The sequence below is a fragment of the Phyllostomus discolor genome, chromosome 5, assembly GCF_004126475.2.
Source record: "Phyllostomus discolor isolate MPI-MPIP mPhyDis1 chromosome 5, mPhyDis1.pri.v3, whole genome shotgun sequence".
NCBI lineage: Eukaryota > Metazoa > Chordata > Mammalia > Chiroptera > Phyllostomidae > Phyllostomus > Phyllostomus discolor.
Window position 1 is genome coordinate 106,626,980 of NC_040907.2, and position 18,719 is coordinate 106,645,698.

The window sequence follows — 18,719 nt, forward strand, 5'->3', positions numbered from 1 at the left end:
TCCCTCCTGCTCACCTTTCTTTCCGTTCTTGCTGTATATTCATCTGTCTGATTCACCATAGCTTCTGGCAAAGCTACTGCCTTTTCTTTGAACAGATCTCCTTCTTCATCATCAAAGATATTGGCAGGGGATTTGACTTTTTCTTTAAAAAGATACCACAGCATAAAATTATATTAAGGTAAAAAAATCCCACCATAAAATACACAGATTAAAACTTCTTCCCTCCCAAAGAATAAATTTAGAAAGTATGTTATTTCTTGATTAGTTATGAAGAAATATTACATGCACTAGATTTGAAATTTTCGAAGAACACAAGAGCAGCTAAAATGAAACACAGGACAGATGGTTTAACCATTTGGTTTACACATATATCCAACAAACAGCATCCCATGCCTAGAGTAGCTTGGACTGGCATAAAAGGTACAGAGAGACCTATAGAGAGAAAGATCACTTGAGTGTTAATCACCCTAAAAAGCTGAAAAATGAGGATAAACTCTTGCTTTTAAAAATCAAATTATACAAAAGCATATAAAAGCAAACACTGAAATCTTCCCCCTAGCTCCACTTCCCCACCCAAAGAAGATGGCCACTGGAACAGTTTGGTATATACATGCTTCTAATTCTCACAAATGATATAATAATTATTAACTTCAGTCATTCATAAATAAGGCAGTAAATGGTAATTTGAGCAATGAATGTTACAATTTGCATTTTTCACTTAATGTACCTAGGGTATCTTACCATATCAACATAGACCTCATTCTTTTTAGCAGGTTCACAACATTCCACTGAATGGAAGAACCACAACTTACCCTACTGATGAGTATTTGGGTGGTTGCTACCTTTTCACTACCACAAGCACTGCTGCACTGAATGAAGTGTATGTCACTGAAATGAGGGCACTATTTCACAAATGTCCCAAGACAGCAATAGCTGTCAAGACAGGAGCATTAATTTATTTGTGATTCCAAATCACTTTCAAGCCACCAGTGGCAGTCAGCACAGATCTGAGAGTATTATGCATCCATCTGCACTCTTTCTAAAATAACCAGGCGATTACTTTCCTCACTTTCTCCTTCCATCCTTATTTTCCACACCTATGACTGAAAAAGGGGCCAGTGCAACTCACAGACCAGCAATCTCTGCCCACTGGAAAGCTTGTTACAAATGTAAAATTGCAGGTTCCATTCCACAACTACTGATTCAGAATCTGCATTTTGATAAGAGCCCCTGAAGAGTCATCTGCACATTAAAGAACTGATTTCGAGGGGTGATTTCACGAATACAGTGGCTTAAATTTGAGGGGAGAAGAAAGGAAGAGTGCCAAAGTGGCCAAGTGGCTGAAAACTCTAACACACAAGGAAAAGTCAAGGTTATCTGGGCTTTTGGAAAACAGAAGGGAAACTGGGAAATAAACAGCTAACATGGCATTCTGCTCATAGGGTTTACGAAGAACTACTAGAAGAAAGTGTGATTAGAACTTTTTCTATAATTCCAAAGGTGAGAACTAAAATTCTTGAGTAATTATAGGGGAACAGATTAAAACCAGTTCTAAGGAAGAATTCCTAGTTATTAGTTTCATCAAAGCAGAAAAGATTGGTTCATAAAATATAGATCCCCAAAGTACCATGCCTATATAAGCAGAGATGTAACAACTCTCTGGCAGGAATGCTTGAGGAGGGATTCTGATACTACACGAGATATGAAATGGAGGAGTTTTATGTCCTTTTAGGTCAATACTATTTCATGGCAAAATTCATAAAAAGGCTGGAACAGGCACCTACCTGTCTTGGAGGGTTTGCTACAGGATGCTGCAAAAAAGTCATCATCACCATTGTCGTCGTTAAAGAGGCCAGTGGGTGCTGGGAGGTATAAGCTTTTCCCTGATGTAGGCTGCTTGGGCTTCTGGGGATCCGTAAGTGATGGAGCAGAGGTTGCACCAAACACATCAGTGTCCCCTGTGGATAGAGAAGCAACACAACCTGTCTACAAGCTAGTATGTGTAGGCCTCCTGACTACAGAAAAAAAAAACCACTATTGCCCACCAAGAATTTTAAGCTTCAGTTCATCCACAGAACCCAATAAGGACCCATTACTTCCATCCTCTTCTGCTATAGAGCATCCCATAATCAAAGTTACCTGGTCAAAGACAAAAAGGTCAAAAGTCAAAGGGTCTAAAGGTCAAAGGTCAAATTTCTGAGAGAATATGAGCTAACCCCAGTAAATGATCTCTTTCTGGAAGCTGTCCTATGCCTTCTGAAGCTCCTCTTATTTCTCCAGCCTGCCCTCAGAAAATGGCAATTTTAAAAATTACAAAATGATTCTTACATAGTTTAAAAAAAAAAAAAACCCTCTAATATGATACCTAAAAATACAGAAACTGCTCCTGCTGGGATTTTCTTTCCAGGTTTGGAGGATGCAGACACTAAAATGAGAAAAAATGAAATAACCACTTCAACAAAGAAAGTAACCTTGCTTATTAAGTGCACCTTCCTAAAATATGTTCAACACAATACATAGCTAATAAGAGACCTTTTAAAACTAATTTTTCCTAAGTCATTTTAAAATTCCTTAGTATCTTCCTTACCAACACCATGCTATTACTCTTCCTTGGCACTAATGCAATCTCAGCTGTGAGTCCCATAGAAAATCACTGTGACTCTAAACAGACAAGAGCAGGGGTGTTGGCTTAGAGAGGCCAAGGAGGACGCAGAGCACAATGGGGTGGCAGGGGCAGAGCAAGCAGTGCTCCTCCACAGTGCCCACTCTATCGATTACTGTTTGTGAGAATGAACAACACCAAAAAAGGAAAAAAATATGAGACATCAGTGAAAAAATGAAGACAGTAACAAAAAAGAGGGAAACTAAGCAAGTCACCTACTCCAAAAAGCAGAGAACAGGAACCATACGATAATCAAGGCAGTATCATAGCAAGTCCAAAATCTGACAGCTTGTGGCCTGGGGAGATTAAGTTGCTTAAAATAACTAATTCCTAATTCCCAAGAACTCACACAGACCTAAAGAAATAAAATTTGTAAGTTTTTAATTTTTTTTATGTGTGCCTTTTATAAAGTCCACAGCTGATTATAATGCACACTAGGCTGGGGATCCCCAATTTACTGATCCCCAATTTATATGCAGAATTTTAGAAATGTTTCTTTGACTTAAATTGATTAAATTAAAATATCTTCAATGCTGCTACAGTCTTCTTCCTGTTTGAGTTTTTAAGGAATTCTCTACAAGGTGAAACTGTGATGTGGGTTTACAGATGGTACTCTTTGTTTCTTCCAACACATTAACTATAACAAGGCAAACACAACAGCTTCCTGCCTACCAACACAGCAAAGTCTGAAGAACTTCAGGGATTCTAGCTCCTAGTGGACAGTAAACAGCTTTGGAATCTGTACATAAACAAGCACAGGTCAGTCTCAGGTCCAAGCTTACCTTCACTAACAGGTGCCCGAGCCGCCTGATTCTGGGGGGCTTCCGTGAAGAGGTCACTCTGGTTGTAATATGGTATAATCACACAGAATTCAAAAAAGCAATGGAAAAAAGTAGCTGCATTTGAGGCTTTCTAAAGAAAAGTACTTGTAAAGTTTAAAGATACTTGCTGTTCTGACAGAAAATCAGCTCCAAAGTGAAGACTATGATAAATCAGACCATAAATAAATTAGGTCTGTCTAAGAATTAAAATACAAACATGGACGATGACAACACATAAGGTAAGAAAGAACTGCTAATCAAGTAACTATTAGTGAACAACTAATAGTTGTTCACTATTAACACTTTCACATACTCTCACCTTACAAAGAGCACCAAGATACAACATTTTCTCTTTGTGATTCTTAGTTCAAATTTCCCCAACTATAAAAGCAGAAGCAACTCCCAACTAAGAAGCCATTTTTTTCCCTACTAAAAGAAAAAAGTGCATTCCTTCCAAAACATAGCTATGGAAAATGACTCACCTCCTCATCCTCATCATCAAAAAGTCCCTTGCCTCCACTGAAGAGGCCATGTCTAGAGCCAAATGGTGAGAAGTCTTCATCTGTCAGCTTGGGGGGTGTGAACAAGTTATCCTCTTCATCTAGCAAACAGAAAGGAATGTTTTGCAGGGACAGTTAAAGATGAAGCTGGAACTCAATTCCAGAGGTTAGCTTTCACAACTTCTCCAAATAATTGGCAATGAAATTTATCTAACCATATTTATTTTTCTTGAAGCAATTATACTGTTCAATTGCCATTCAAGACCCAACCCACCATAAACGTGGGGAAAGGGAACAGACTAAACAAAGAGGTCTGTGGACTGATGGTCTCAAGTGGGAAAGTAATAGACATTACAGTTTAATATGAAAGACCCTGATACCTTCTTTATTGAAAAAAAAAAAAGCTAGATTCCCCAATTTTCATACTTTTAGAGAATTCCAGAAATACAGCTGATTACTGATATACAATCTAATAATTCAAATCTTCACAGCATTTTTTCCTATACATCCATCTCTCCTCCTAGCAGTCAAACCATGCTTTTAAATACTATAAAAACATGAACGAAAGAGACTAGACTCCATTTATCAAGCATTTAAAATGTATATCATGAATTATGTAAGTGATATTCCTGAGTTAAGAGACACCTAAAAAGAACAGAATTGGGTAACATCAAAGGGATGGCAGCATGAGTGGTCCCCTTGAAGTTTCAACAATTTAAACAGGTATAATTCAACAAAGTATTCCCTGCTCAACACAAACACATCTGAGAATTCCATGCATTGAAACACTTAAAAGTGGACAAGTGGGAAAAAAAACCCATGGAGTTGGAATGGGAGAAGAGCTGAGAGAAGCCAAAGACACAGTCTGAAGCTGGGAGCCTGGAGCTCACTGCAGCGCTCATCCTGAAGAGGAGAGGACTTGTTGCCACCGACATTCCAGCCATGCCAGCTGGAAAAAGCCAGAGGACACAGTGAGCATTCCTGCAGAAGTGGTCAGTAGGAACTGAGGCTGGGCCAGGGACTTGAGCAGCCACAAAGCTCAGAGGTGTGGCCACAGTTGCCTGGCAATCAGCAGTACAAACAAAGAAAGCAAGCTACAGAGAGAGCTTTCCTGCCTCTCCTCACAGTCCCAGAACCCTCCCCCTTAACCGTTTCAGAGCCAGCACCTAGAAAAAGCTGTAGCAGTGTCTGCTTGCAGAGAACATTATCTGCAAAACTGAGAGCTGGTACTACAGAAACATTCTTTCCCTCAGTGACAGGTATCCTCTACAACTAATCCCAGGGTCCAATAGAGATACAGAGGGAAGGCCACTGAGTCTGCCAGTCACTATCACTGGGAGAGCAAAGCAACAAAGACAGCAGCCAACTTCCCCTAGCTCACCCCACCCCCACATATCCCAGCTGCCCTGTTGGCAGCATCTGGCTGCAGGGGACAACACTGGGATCTCACAGATATGGAACACCATGGCCCACCACATTCCCCTGCAGGGTTGGTGCCCTGAGACCAAGGTGACCTGAACACAAAGGAGACGCCCAGCTTTTCAGGAAACACAGAACATTTTCCACCACCCTGCAGAGATCTGAGAAGCCAGAGCAGTAAAAGAGAACAACAATAACAACAACAACAACAACAACAACAACAAAACCCTTGGGATTCCACACCACTTACTGGAAAAATAATAGAAAGGCTTCTGAGCAATCTACTAGAGATATGCCATTCATACACAAATGCCTAGGCAGAAAAAGAATCCATCAAATACCAGGAATAACCAAGGTAAAAAGGCAAATCAGAAAGAAAATAAAAAATCTCCAGAAAAAAAACTTAAAGACACCGAAGTATGTGATTTAAATTACAGATAATTCAAGACTGCAGTTCCAAAAAATTAAACAAGTTACAAGAAAACCAGCCCTGGTTGGTGTGGATTGAGTGCCAGCCTGTGAACTGAAAGGTCACCAGTAAATTCCCAGTCAAAGCACATGCCTGGGTTGTGGGCCAGGTGCCCCTTTGGGTGCATGCAAGAGACAACCAATAGATGTATCTTGTACACTGATGTTTCTCCCCTTCTCCTTCCCCTCCCCTCTCTCTAAAAATAAATAAATAAAATCTTTAAAAAAAGAGAGAGAGAGAAAACACAGGCAGTTTAATGAACTCAGAAATGAAATAAATGAACAAAATGAGTACTTCACAAAGGAGACTAAAACTTTTTAAAGAAACCAAACAGAAATTCTGGAGATGAAGAACTCAATAAGAAATACAATATAAAGAATGAACTAGCCCTGGCTGGTGTGGCTCAGTGGATTGTGCACCAGACTGTGAACCAAAGGGTTGCTGGTTCAATTCCCAGTCAGGACACATGCATAGGCTGCTGGCTACCGCCCCAGTAGGGGGTGCTCAAGAGGAAACCAAACACAGATGTTTCTCTCCCTCTCTTTCTCACTCCCTTCCCCTCTCTAAAAATAAATAAAATCTTAAAAAAAAAAAAAGAATAGGATACTATACATTTATATATCACATGGAAACTAAAGAAGGTAATAGCATTAAAAAAAAGAAGACAACAGTTACTGCAATTCAGAAATAAACTCACAGTGTAAATAGGGATAATTTCTGACAACAAAAACATAAAAGGGGAGGGGATGAAGTTCTGATTTTACAAAGGGGGATGAAGATTAGATGCATTCAAAAGAAAATGGGCTCCTATGTATATAAAACTTTCTTTAACATAAACCTAATGGTAACCACACACAAAAATGCCAAAACTGAGACATACAACTTAAAAAGAAAGACAACAGAGAAAAAGGAATAGAATACCAAACAAGAAAAACAGACAGAAATACAAAGGAAAAGAACCAGTGGAGGTACAGGGCTACCAGAAAACAGAAGATAAAATAGCTATAGGAAAGCCTCATACATCAATAATTACCCTAAATGTAAATGGACTGAACTAACCTATAGAGGCACAAAGTAAGAGACCAAATCAGAAAACAAAACCCAATCATATGCTGTCTTCAGGAGACACAGCGAGGCTGCAAAGACAAATATAAACTCAAAGTAAAAGGGCAGAAAATGACTCTCCAAGCAAATGACACCCACACTTATTTTATCTGACAAAAGATAGTGCAAGACAGAAAAGGTAACAGGAGATAAAGATGGACAATTTATAATGACAAAGGGGACACTACATCAAGAAGACATCACATTTCTCAATATATATGCACTCAATAGGGAAGCTCTGAAATATATAAGCAACTAACTACTAACAGAAATAAAAAGAGAAACTGACAAAGCACAATCATAGTAGGGAACCTAAATACCCCATTGAGAGCTATAGACAGATCTTCCAAACACAAAATCAGCCTTAAGTGACAGCCTTATGTCCCTTAATACCAAAGGCACATATTGACATCTACAGAACCTTTCATTCCAGAACACCAGATTATACATTATTCTCTAGTGCACATGGAAAATTCTCAAAGACAGACCATATCCGCAGACACAAAACTAACCTCAACACATGACTGAAATTGTACCAAACATATTCTCTGAACACAATGCTTTGAAATTAAAAATTAACAGCAAAAAGGAAGCAAAAAAACCTCACAAATATGGGGACTCCCATGTTGTTAAACAACATGCTACTAAAAAAAGACTGGGTCATAGAAGACATGAAAGATGAGGTCAAAAGATATATAGAGACAAATGAAAATAGCAAAACAACATATCAGAAATGGGATACAGTGAAAGTAGCAATAGCTAAGTTTACATCATTATAGAACTATCTCAAGGAACAAGAGATATCCCAAGTATACAACCTAACATTACATCTTAAACAACTAGAGGAAGAAGAACAAAAGCAAGCCAAAGTCAGCAGAAGGGAAATAATAAAAACTAGAGCAGAATTAAATAAAATAGAGAACAAAAAGAATAGACAAAAACATTAATGCAACAAAGAGCTTTAAAGAGTTTTTAAAGAGTTTTTTAAAAATATATTAATAAAATGGACAAATCTCTGGCTACACTAAGGAAAGAAAAAAACTCAAACAAAATCAGATATGAAAGAAAAGAAGTTACCAGAGATATCACAGATACACAAAAATCATACAAGATTACAGTGAAAGACTATATGCCATCAAATTCAATTACCTAAAAGAAATGGACAAATTTCTAGAAATAGAGAGGTCTGTCTGGAAAAAATCCAGACTTTGTTAACATAAAAAAATGGTTTGTGTGACACTGATGTAACCTGGCAGCCAAGGAAAGTGGACTGGAATGTGCATGCATAAACAATGACAACTTCACTGTACTAGTCAGTGGGGGCAGTACATGCCACTGAGTGATCATGTGTACTGTGTGGCTGTCACATTCAAAATGACCGAGTGAGTAGAGCAATGAATCTGCATCAAATTTTGAGTTAAGCTTGAACATTTCTCCATGGAAATGATCTAGATGATTCAGAAGGCTGTGGCTGTGGGCAACTAGTGATTGGCAGCTTCATCACAACAATGCACCCACTCATGCATCACATCTACTGCAGAGATTTTTGGTAAAACATCAAATCACCTAGGTGACTCAGCCCCTCTACAGCCCAGATTTGGTGCCCTGCAACTTCTGGCTTTTCCCAGAACTAAAATCACCTTTGAAAGGGAAGAGATTTCAGACTGTTGATGAGATTCAGAAAGATACGATGGGGTGACTAATGGCAAATGGGAGAACTGTATGAGGTCCCAAGGTACCTACTTTGAAGGGGACTAAGCATCATTGTTCTATATACAATGTTTCTTGTGTCTTTTATCTTTTTCAATAAATGTCTCTGTTTTTCATATTATAAGGCTGGATACCTTCTAGATAGGCCTTGGATATAACCTTCCTATACTGAAACACAAAGAACTAGAAAGTCTAAATACATTGATCAATAATGAGGAAACTGAAACCACCATCAAAAACCTCACAAACAAGTCCAGGACAAGATAGCTTCACTAGTGGATTCTATTGAAATGTTCAAAGAAGATCTGATACTCAGTCTTCTCAATTCTTCCAAATAACTGAAGTAACAGGCAATACTTTCTAATACATTTTATGAGGCCAACATGAAACTGATACCAAAATATGGCAAGGACAACACAAAAGAAGAAAACTACAGGCCAATATCTCTGATAAACACAGATACAAAAAATCCTAAGCAAAATAGTAGCAAGTCAAATACAGTAATACATTAAAAAAATAATACAGCATGATCAAGTGGGGTTCATTCCAGGGGCACAAGGATAATTCAACATATGCAAAACAATCAATGTAATAAACCACATAAACAAAATAATAAAAATGATATCAATTTATGCAGAAAAAAACACAAAAGATACAACATCCACTTATGATTAAAGCACTCATCAAAATAGGTATAAAGGAAAGTATCTCAACATAATAAAGCCCATATGTGACAAACCCTCAGCCAATATCATATTCAATGGTGAAAAACTGAAGGCTTTTCCTCTAAAACCAGGAAGAAGACAAAAATATCCACTCTCACCACTTTTATTTGATATACACACAGTTCTGGAAGTCCTAGCCAAAGCAATCAGGCAAAAGAAAGAAATCAAAGGCATTCAAATTAGGAAGGAAAAAGTAAAAGCGTCACATTTTGCTGACAACATGATTCTGTATATAGAAAACCCTGAAGACTCCACCAAAACATTATCAGAAACAATTAACAAGTAAAGTTGAAAGATACAAAGTCAATGTGTAAAAATCCACTGCTTTTCTATATACTAACAATGAAACTTTAGAAAAAAATAAAGAAAAACAATTTCTTTGGCAATTTCAACTAAAAGAATAAAATACCTAGGGATAAACTTAACAAAGGATGTGAGGGGCCTACATACTAAGAACTACAAAGAATTTGTAAAAGAGAATGAAAAAGACACAATGAAATGAAAAGATATTCCATGTTCATGGAAGAATCAACATAGTTATAATGTCCTTATTACCCAAAGCAATATATAAAGTTAATGCAATCCCCATCAAAATACCAAAAACATGTTTTAAAGAAGTAGAACAAAAATCATCAGATTTGTATGGAACCAAAAAGACCCCAAATAGGCAAAGCAATCCAGAGAAAAAAGAACAAAGTTGGAGGTGTCATACTCTCTGATTTCGACTTGCACTACAGAGCTACGATAAACAAAACACCGTGGTACTGGAAGAAAAACAGATGCATAAACCAATGGAAAAGAACTGAAAGCCCAAGACTAAACCCACATGTATATTAGGCAAAGGAGCTGAAAACATACAATGAAGAAAATAAAGCCTCTTAAATAAATGGGGCTGGTAAAACTGAAAAGCCACATGCAAAAGAATGAAACTAAATTACAATCTGTTTGCATTTACAAAAATTAAAATGGGTCAAAGACATAATTATGAGACCTGAAATAATAAATTACATAGAAGAAAACATAGATATGGACCTCATACTCAGAATTATGTGAATTTGACCTCAAAGGCAAGGGAAATAAAGGCAAAAATAAATGAACAGGACTAAAACAAACTAAAAAACTTCTGCACAGCAAAAGAAACTGCCAACAAAACAAAAGGCAGCCATTCAAATGGGAGAAGATACTTGCAAGCAACAGCTCGAACTAGGGATTAATATCCAAAACACAGGGAAGGGCAAAAGTAGGTTTATAGTTGTAAGTACATGAAAGTTTATTCTTGTGTTTTTATTTATTAGTTACTGGATCATTTCCCATAAAACTGTGAAGCTACTTTTGCCCACCCTTGTATATAAAAAACTTATATAACTCAATACCAAACAACCCAATTAAAAAATGTGTAGACAACCCTGAACAGACACCTCTCCCAAGAAGACATACAAATGCTCAACTTCATTAGGTATTAGGGAAATGCAAATCAAAACTAAAATGAGATACCATCTCACATCTACTAGAAGGGCTATTATCAACAAGACAGGTAATAAGTGTTAGAGAGATTGTACAGAAAAAGGAACCCTCAAACTTCCAGTCAAGGAGATGGCATAGGCAGACATGGCTCACCTCTTCACACAACCACATCAAAATTACAACCAAAATATAGAAAAACCATCACTGAGAACCATCAGAAATCAAGCTGAATGGAAGTCTGACAACTACACCACATCCATCCAAACTTGTAGGAGGGGCACAGGCTCAAAACAGACTCGTCCTACAACCACTTGTGGTCGATAAAATTCAGGAGGTCTATCTTGGGAGCAAGGAGGCCCAGCCCCACACCAGTGCCCCCAACCCAGGGTCCAGTGCCAGGAAGATAAGTCTCCACAACTTCTGGTTGCAAAAACCAGCAGGGATTGAGTCAGTGGAAGGCACTTCTAAAGCCCCAAGCAGTTCCTCTTAAAGAACCCACACATGGCCTCACCTACTCAGACTTTCTCTCTGAGCTCTGGCGCTGGGGTGTCAGCTTGGAATACACCAGTAGCAAGCTGGAAGACACTGAGTTATCTGGCATAAAAGCGAGCAGAGGCCATTGGCCCTTTTCTGGACCCTCCCCCCAAAGAACTATGGAACTGGCAAGCTGGCAACATATCTGACACTCTATCAACCTAACTAACACTATTTACCTGCCTGGGAGATCCCCAGAGACTCTGCCCACCCAACTTACAGGCCCCTCCAAGCTGCTCCTGCATATGATTTGTTGGTCTTGGCTCAAGTTGCACAACTTCCAAAATCATCTCAAACAAGCAACAGCTGGCCTCAGTGAGCCCCAAACCTAGCACCATGAGCAGCCAGCCTAGATTCACACTTTAGCTTTGCTTGGGAATCTCCAAGCCCAGCACACAAGAAGCAGTCATCTAAGACTCCTTTAGAGCTCAGGTAAGGGTGGCCCTGGGCAAAACACAAGTGGGTGCTGGACCGTGCCCCTGTACCACCTGGGAAACCTCAGGGTCAGCACACTCAATGGAGAGCTACAGACCACATTAGAGCACCACCACCCTGCCCCTGCACAACTTAAACTCCTTGGAGAGAGGAAGTTGATGGTAAGTGGTCACGGCCCATCATTGTAGCCAAATGCCCTAGGTAACTCCCTCCCATTAATCTGCCAAAAGCCACCAAGACTTAACTATAAGAGGAGGGTACATGCAGCCCACAAGAAGGGCGTACCTCGAAAACTCAATTTGGTTGATAGGGGAGGCTGTGCCCCTGGTTCCTATAGGACACTTACTACACTGGACCACATACCAAGGCACGGAGTCAACGAGCTCTACCTAATATATAGAAACAAACAAAGGGAGGCTGCCATAATGAGGAGACAAAAAAATAGGGCCCACCATGGCTGGTGTGGTTTAGTGGATTGAGTAAAGGTTTGCGAACCAGTTTGATTACCAGTCTGGACACATGCCTGGGTTGCAGGTCAGGTCCCTGGATGGGGGCATGTGAGAAGCAACCATACAATAATGTTTCTCCTCCTCCCTTTCTCCTTCCCTTCCCTTCTCTCTAAAACTAAATAAATAGGTTTTGGGGGATGATGGCAGCGAGGTAGGTGGGAGCAGAATCCACTTTCCCCTGAGCCCTGATGGAACACCTGGCTGATCTAAGGAACAGAGTGAACAGCCAACAGTATCCCAGAGTATATGAAGATTGGAGGCCAAAACTGTAGAGGACATTGAAAAATCACATGATAAGGAGAGTGCTTTAGGACAATAAGGTCCACAGGACCAGTGTAGGGACCAAGGCGGCTGCAGGCCCAGGCCCAGCACCGGCCGGGTCTGCCACAGGATTCTTGGGAGAAAGACAGGTCAGTGGCTCCCTCCCCTGCCAGACCAGGTTTGAGCACAACCAGGAGGGACCTGGATGCTCAATGTCACATGGGGGAGGGGGGTGCAGGAGGAATAAGGACGAAGTGGCAAACACACACGGGCGGTGTGCACCCACTGAGACTGTGGACACCGGCTGGGAAGAGCTGGGCCAGAATGGACCCTGACCTGGAAAGTCCCTAGTCTAGTTGGAGAGTTGGGCTGTGTGAGAGGCCAGGTACTTATATGGAGTGGAAAGCTTGAATAGGAGAAATTTTTCAAAAAAAAAAAAAAGAAAAGAAAGAAAAGAAAAGAAAACAGAGGCACTCAGGGGCTGTTTAGGGAATTCTCCCGTAGCAACTGCCTCTGCCTCCTGAGCCCTTACACACACCCGGCTCCAGTCGAGGAGGGTGCCCAACCAACCCACAAGGACAGTAGAGTACCACTGTCCGCACCCCAACCATGCCCCAGCAGCGGAGGCCACTGCATGCCTGACAACACTGCCTCATGACTGCATTCCCTCCTGCTGCAATAGCAGAGGCCGAGCGCTCACACCCGCAGCCCCCAGAGTGGAACAAGCCTGACCACCTCCACCGCTACAGCAGCAGCAGAACCAGCAGCAGCAGCAGAACCAGCAGCAGCAATAGAGGCTGTGCGCTCACAACCAAAGCCCTGGGGATGACTCGCACCCAAACTCGAAGTTCAGCAGATGCCAAACCTACCCCAGTGTCAGAGGCCGAGTGCCCGTGCCCACACCCGCAAGCAGCCCCAGGACTGCCACACCTGACCATGTGGTCCAGTGGCAGCCCAACGGCTACCCATCCCACCCCAGCAGGGGAGGCGTAGCACTCACACCTGCAGCCCAGGGACGAAGCACGCCTGACCCCACCGCCCATGGGCAGCTCACATTGCAACCCACCACCCCAGGTACAGCAGGCGAGGAGGGACTCACCCACATCCACCAGGGCAGGGCGGGGGCCAACCTGCTCTCTAAGAGGAAGGTGGACATGCCACCAAAGAGAGAGCTGCAGGACTCAGGGAGTCAGCAATCCCCAGAAAGACTTAAGTGGGGCGGAGGGGGGCAAACTACCCTGAATAGACTCTGAGAGTCCCTAGCATCTAGAACAAAGCTCAAAGGTGGTATGTGAGTTGCCCATAACTGGTACACCGGAAGGACAGCGCAACTGGTGGACTGAAGGCGTAGGCCAGGTGCACAAAGGCACTGGGGACTCAGCAGAAAACTGAGAAACTGGGCTGGAGGCTGGGCTACTGCAAAGAGTACACCTCAGACCTGGCCCCCATCCCCATAAAACCACAAGAAGGGAGAAAAGTCAAACCAATACGACCTCGGCCTGCTGCAGCCAGGGACACCAACAGAACTGGCTTGGCTTGTTTAAAGCCAACAGGAGGGATTTTTTTTTAATTTCTTCTTCCTTTCTTTCCTTTTCTATTTTTTCCTTCTTCCTTCCTTCTTTTTCTTCTTTTTTTTTAAATTCCCACAAGTGAGACAATAAACCCTGGAGCTGTGAAAAGACCACAGTTAGACCCAAAGAGGGATCATCCCAACAGCTGAGACAGGGAGACAAATTTCACTTTGCTACTCCAGAGAACTTGCAAGTTATTGTACATTTGAATTATTATTACTTTCTTATTATTTTTACATCTTTTATTTTATTAATATTTTTTCTTTCTCCTTTTTCTGTTTAGTCTTCTTTGCTTGGTTTCTTAAATTGCATTGTTTGGCTGGTTTCCCTTCTTCTCTCATTCATATTGTTAATTTTCCATCTTTCACTACACTTGTGTTCCATGGGCACGCTATAGGAAGGTCCTGTACTTCCTATTCTTGTTATTCAGACCACAAAGATCCTGTCATGATTGTTGCTCCATTACTATTGTAAATAATTGCTGTTCCATACAATTCTAAATACTACACAGCACCCCACCCGGATCTTAGCTCACTTCACTGTTTCCAGAACTTTATTACTGTTGTGGTTAACTCTGTTCTCTCACATACTACACCTATTTTCTATCCTTTACTCTCACTTTACTTGATAATCTGACCTCCCACAATCTCACTGCTTTCTAGATCCAACTCACAATCCCTCCATGCCCTAACAAGGGTCTTATCTTTTCTCTATCTTTTCTAAAAAGTGGCTAGTTGGGTGAAACATCACTTTTAACACTATACCTATCCAAAGGATCTCCTATCTCTTCTCTACAGCTTGGCACTTTAAATATCATAGAATACACTCCCAATGTCTTAAACCATTTTGCCTTCCCCCTCTAAATGATCACAAATAAGAGTAGGTGGGAGCTGTGAACACCAGTATACCTGATAGGAGAGGAAACCCATCATCAAAGGAATCACAAAAAGATAACAAGGAAAGAAGGTGAAGGAGGGAGAACAAGCCATAACTAGCCTCCCCCCACAACAGATCTGGAAATGGCAACTAAATGGTGGAAAAATTAAACAGAACAAAAAAATGAACAATAGCAAGAGAAGCCTCAAATCTCATACAGACAGAAGAAACCAGCTTCAACACAACCTGTCACACCTGCACAACAGAATATAAGACATGGTGGATGGAATGACCCTCAATTAACTAGCTGAAAGGAAATACCCACCAAAGCAAAAACCCAACCAAAATCAAAACCCAAAGACGTACACAGAGCCAAAATAAACTTCAGTCCAAGACCAGCAAACTCAAGAGATCAAGCAGATTGCACCACTGAATTTCATAGGTTTCCTACCAGAGAAGTTCTACCATAAACCCAGATAAATAGATCAATTTAAGAAGCAGAGACTAACAAAAAGAGACTCACAAACAATGCAAAGACAAAGAAACAAACCCTAATCTGAAGAAAAGGAGGAAGTCTCAGAAAGAATGCTAAGTGAAATAGAAGCAAGTCAACTATCAGATATTGAGTTCAAAGCAAAGGTTATCAGGAAGCTCAATGAGTTCACAGATAATTACCAAAAACTACAGGGAAATTACAATGAACATACTGCAAACTATATCAACATGAAAAAGGAAATAGAAACTATCGACAAGGGCCAAGAGGAGACAAAGAATACAATTTCTGAATTGGAGAACACAGTAAAAGAAATCAAAAGCAGGCTAGATGAAGCAGAGGATCGACTCAGTGAGCTAGAGAACAAGGTAGAAAAAAAAAAACAGAAAAAGCAAGAAAAGGAAAAAAGGCTCAAAAAGAATGAGGAGGGGTTAAGGGAACTGAAGGACAATATGAAAAATAATAATATCCATATAATAGGGATGCCAGAAGGAGAAGAAGAGGAGCAAGGAACAGAAAACCTCTTTAAAAAACTAATGATGGAGGAGAACTTTCCTCATTTGACAAGAGAAAAAGTCACACAAATCCAGGAAACACAGAGAGTCCCAATCAGAAGGAACCCAAAGACGCCCACTTCAGGACACATCATAATTAAAATGGCCAAATTCCAAGACAAAGAGAGAATTTAAAGACAGCAAGGGAAAAATAGGAAGTAACATATAAGGAAGCCCAATAAGGTTAGCAGCTGACTTCTCAATTGAAACCCTCCAAACCAGAAGATAATGGCAAGAAATACTCCTAGTAATGAAATGAAAACCATGTGCTTGCAACCAAGATTACTGTATCCAGCAAGACTCTTAATTAAAATGGAAAGCAAAATAAGGAGTTTCCCAGACAAAAGAAGACTCAAAGAATATCTTCTCCAAACCAGCTCTGTAAGAGATACTGAAGGGTCTGCTTTAAGAACAGGCAAAAAAACAAAGGTATGAAAAAAACTGGCAATGAATAGGTACCTATCAATAATAACCTTAAATGTAAATGGAGTAAATGCTCCAATCAAAACACATAGAATACCTAAATGGATAAGAAAGAATGATCCACACATATGCTGCCTACAAGAGACCCACCTCAGGATAAAAGACCTACACAGACTGAAAGTGAAGGGTTGGAAAAAATTTTCCAAGAAAATGGACAGGAAAAAAAAGCCAGGATAGCAAAACTCATATGAGACAAAATAGACTTCAAAAAAGGGGCCATGAAGAGAGACCTAGAAGGTCACTTCATAATACTCAAGGGAAGAATCCATCAAGAAGACATAAACATTGTAAATATATATCCACCCAACATAGGAGCACCCAAATACATACAGAAAATCTTGGGGGACTTCAAGAAAGATATTGACAGCGATACAATTATAGTAGGAAATTTTAACACCCCACTGTCAAAAATAGACAGATCTTCCAAACACAATATAAACAAAGATATTGTGGCATTGAACAATGTCCTAGATGAAATGGACTTAACTGATATATTAGAGCCTTTCATCCCAAACAAGCTAAATGCACATTCTTTTCAATGCACATGGCACAGTTTCAAAGATAGACCACATGATAGGACACAAAACAAGCCTCAACAAATTCAAGAAAACTGAAATGATATCAAGCATTTTCTCCAACCACAAGGGACTGAAACTAGAAACCAACCACAAGGAAAAAAACCCAAAACACTCAAAATCATGGAGATTGAATAGCATGCTATTAAACAATGAATCAGTCCACAATGAAATTAGGGAAAAAATTAAAAAGTTTCTGGAAACAGACGAAAATGAACTCATAACAACCCAAAACTTATGGGACAAAGCAAAGGCAGTCCTCAGAGAGAAGTTCCTAACAGTACAGGCCTACCTAAAAAAGATACAAACATTTCAAATAAACAACCTAACCCTATGCCTACAAGAACTCAAGGAACAACGACAAAGACAGTCCAGAGATACCAGAAGGAAAGAAATAACCAAGATCAGAGCAGACTTAAACGACAAAGAGACTTTTTAAAAGCACAATTCTAAAAGTCAATAAAGCCAGGAGCTGCTTCTTTGAAAAGATAATCAAAATTGACAAGCCTTTAAGCAGACTCATCAAGAAAAAAAGAGAGAGGACCCAAATAAACACAATCACAAATGAAAGAGGAGACATTACAACTGATACCACAGAAATACAAAAGACTGTAAGAAATTATAATGAAGAACTATATGCCAAGAATTTGAAAACCTAGGTGAAATGGACACATTTCTAGAAAAATAGAATCTTCCAAAACTGAATGAAAAAGCAGCAGATAGCCTGAACAGACCAATAACAGCTGATGAAATTGAAGCAGTAATCAAAAAGTTTCTGACACACAAAAGCCCTGGACCTGATGGTTTCACAGGAGAATTTAACAAAGCATTTAAGGAACAGCTATCCCCTATCCTTCACAGATTTTTCAAAAAAATTCATGAAGATGGAAGACTCCCAAACTCTCTTTATGAAGCCAGCATCATCCTAATCCCAAAACCAGATAAAAGCACAACAAACAAAGAAAACTTCAGGCCAGTATCACTGATGAAAATAAGCACTAAAATCCTCAACAAAATATTGGCAAACCGCATCCAGCACTACATTAAAAAGATGTACCTTAGTACCATACACCATGTACCATGGTACCATACACCATGACCAAGTGGGATTCATCCCAGGGATGCAAGGATGGTACAATATTTGCAAATCATTAAATGTAATATATCACATAAACAAAATTAAAGAGAAAAATCACATTATTATAATCAATAAATACAGAAAAAGCATTTCATAAAGTACAGCACCCATTTATGATAAAAACACTCAGCAAAGTGGGAATAGAGCGAGCATTATTCAACATAATAAAGGCCATATATGAGAGACCTACAGACAACATCATACTCAATGGGCAAAAACTTAGATTTTTCCCACTAAGATCATGAACAAGACAAGGATGCCCACTTTCACCACTTCTACTCAACATTGTATTGGAAGTCCCAGGAATAGCAGTAAGACAAGAAACAGAAATAAAAGGTATCCAAATTGGAAAGAAGGAAGCAAAACAGTCATTGTGTGCAGATGACATGATAGTTTACATGGAAAATCCTATAGAG

General features: G+C 39.9%; 1 protein-coding gene across 1 annotated transcript in view; it reads right to left on the reverse strand.

Annotated features, from left to right (window-relative positions):
- The window catches only part of WASHC2C (WASH complex subunit 2C), a 75,414-nt gene that overhangs the window by 33,548 nt on the left and 23,147 nt on the right, over positions 1–18,719 (reverse strand). Inside the window, 5 exon segments of the mRNA XM_028511488.2 lie at positions 15–142; positions 1,785–1,958; positions 2,366–2,425; positions 3,445–3,502; positions 3,966–4,084. Coding sequence (XP_028367289.2) covers positions 15–142; positions 1,785–1,958; positions 2,366–2,425; positions 3,445–3,502; positions 3,966–4,084 — 539 coding nt within the window.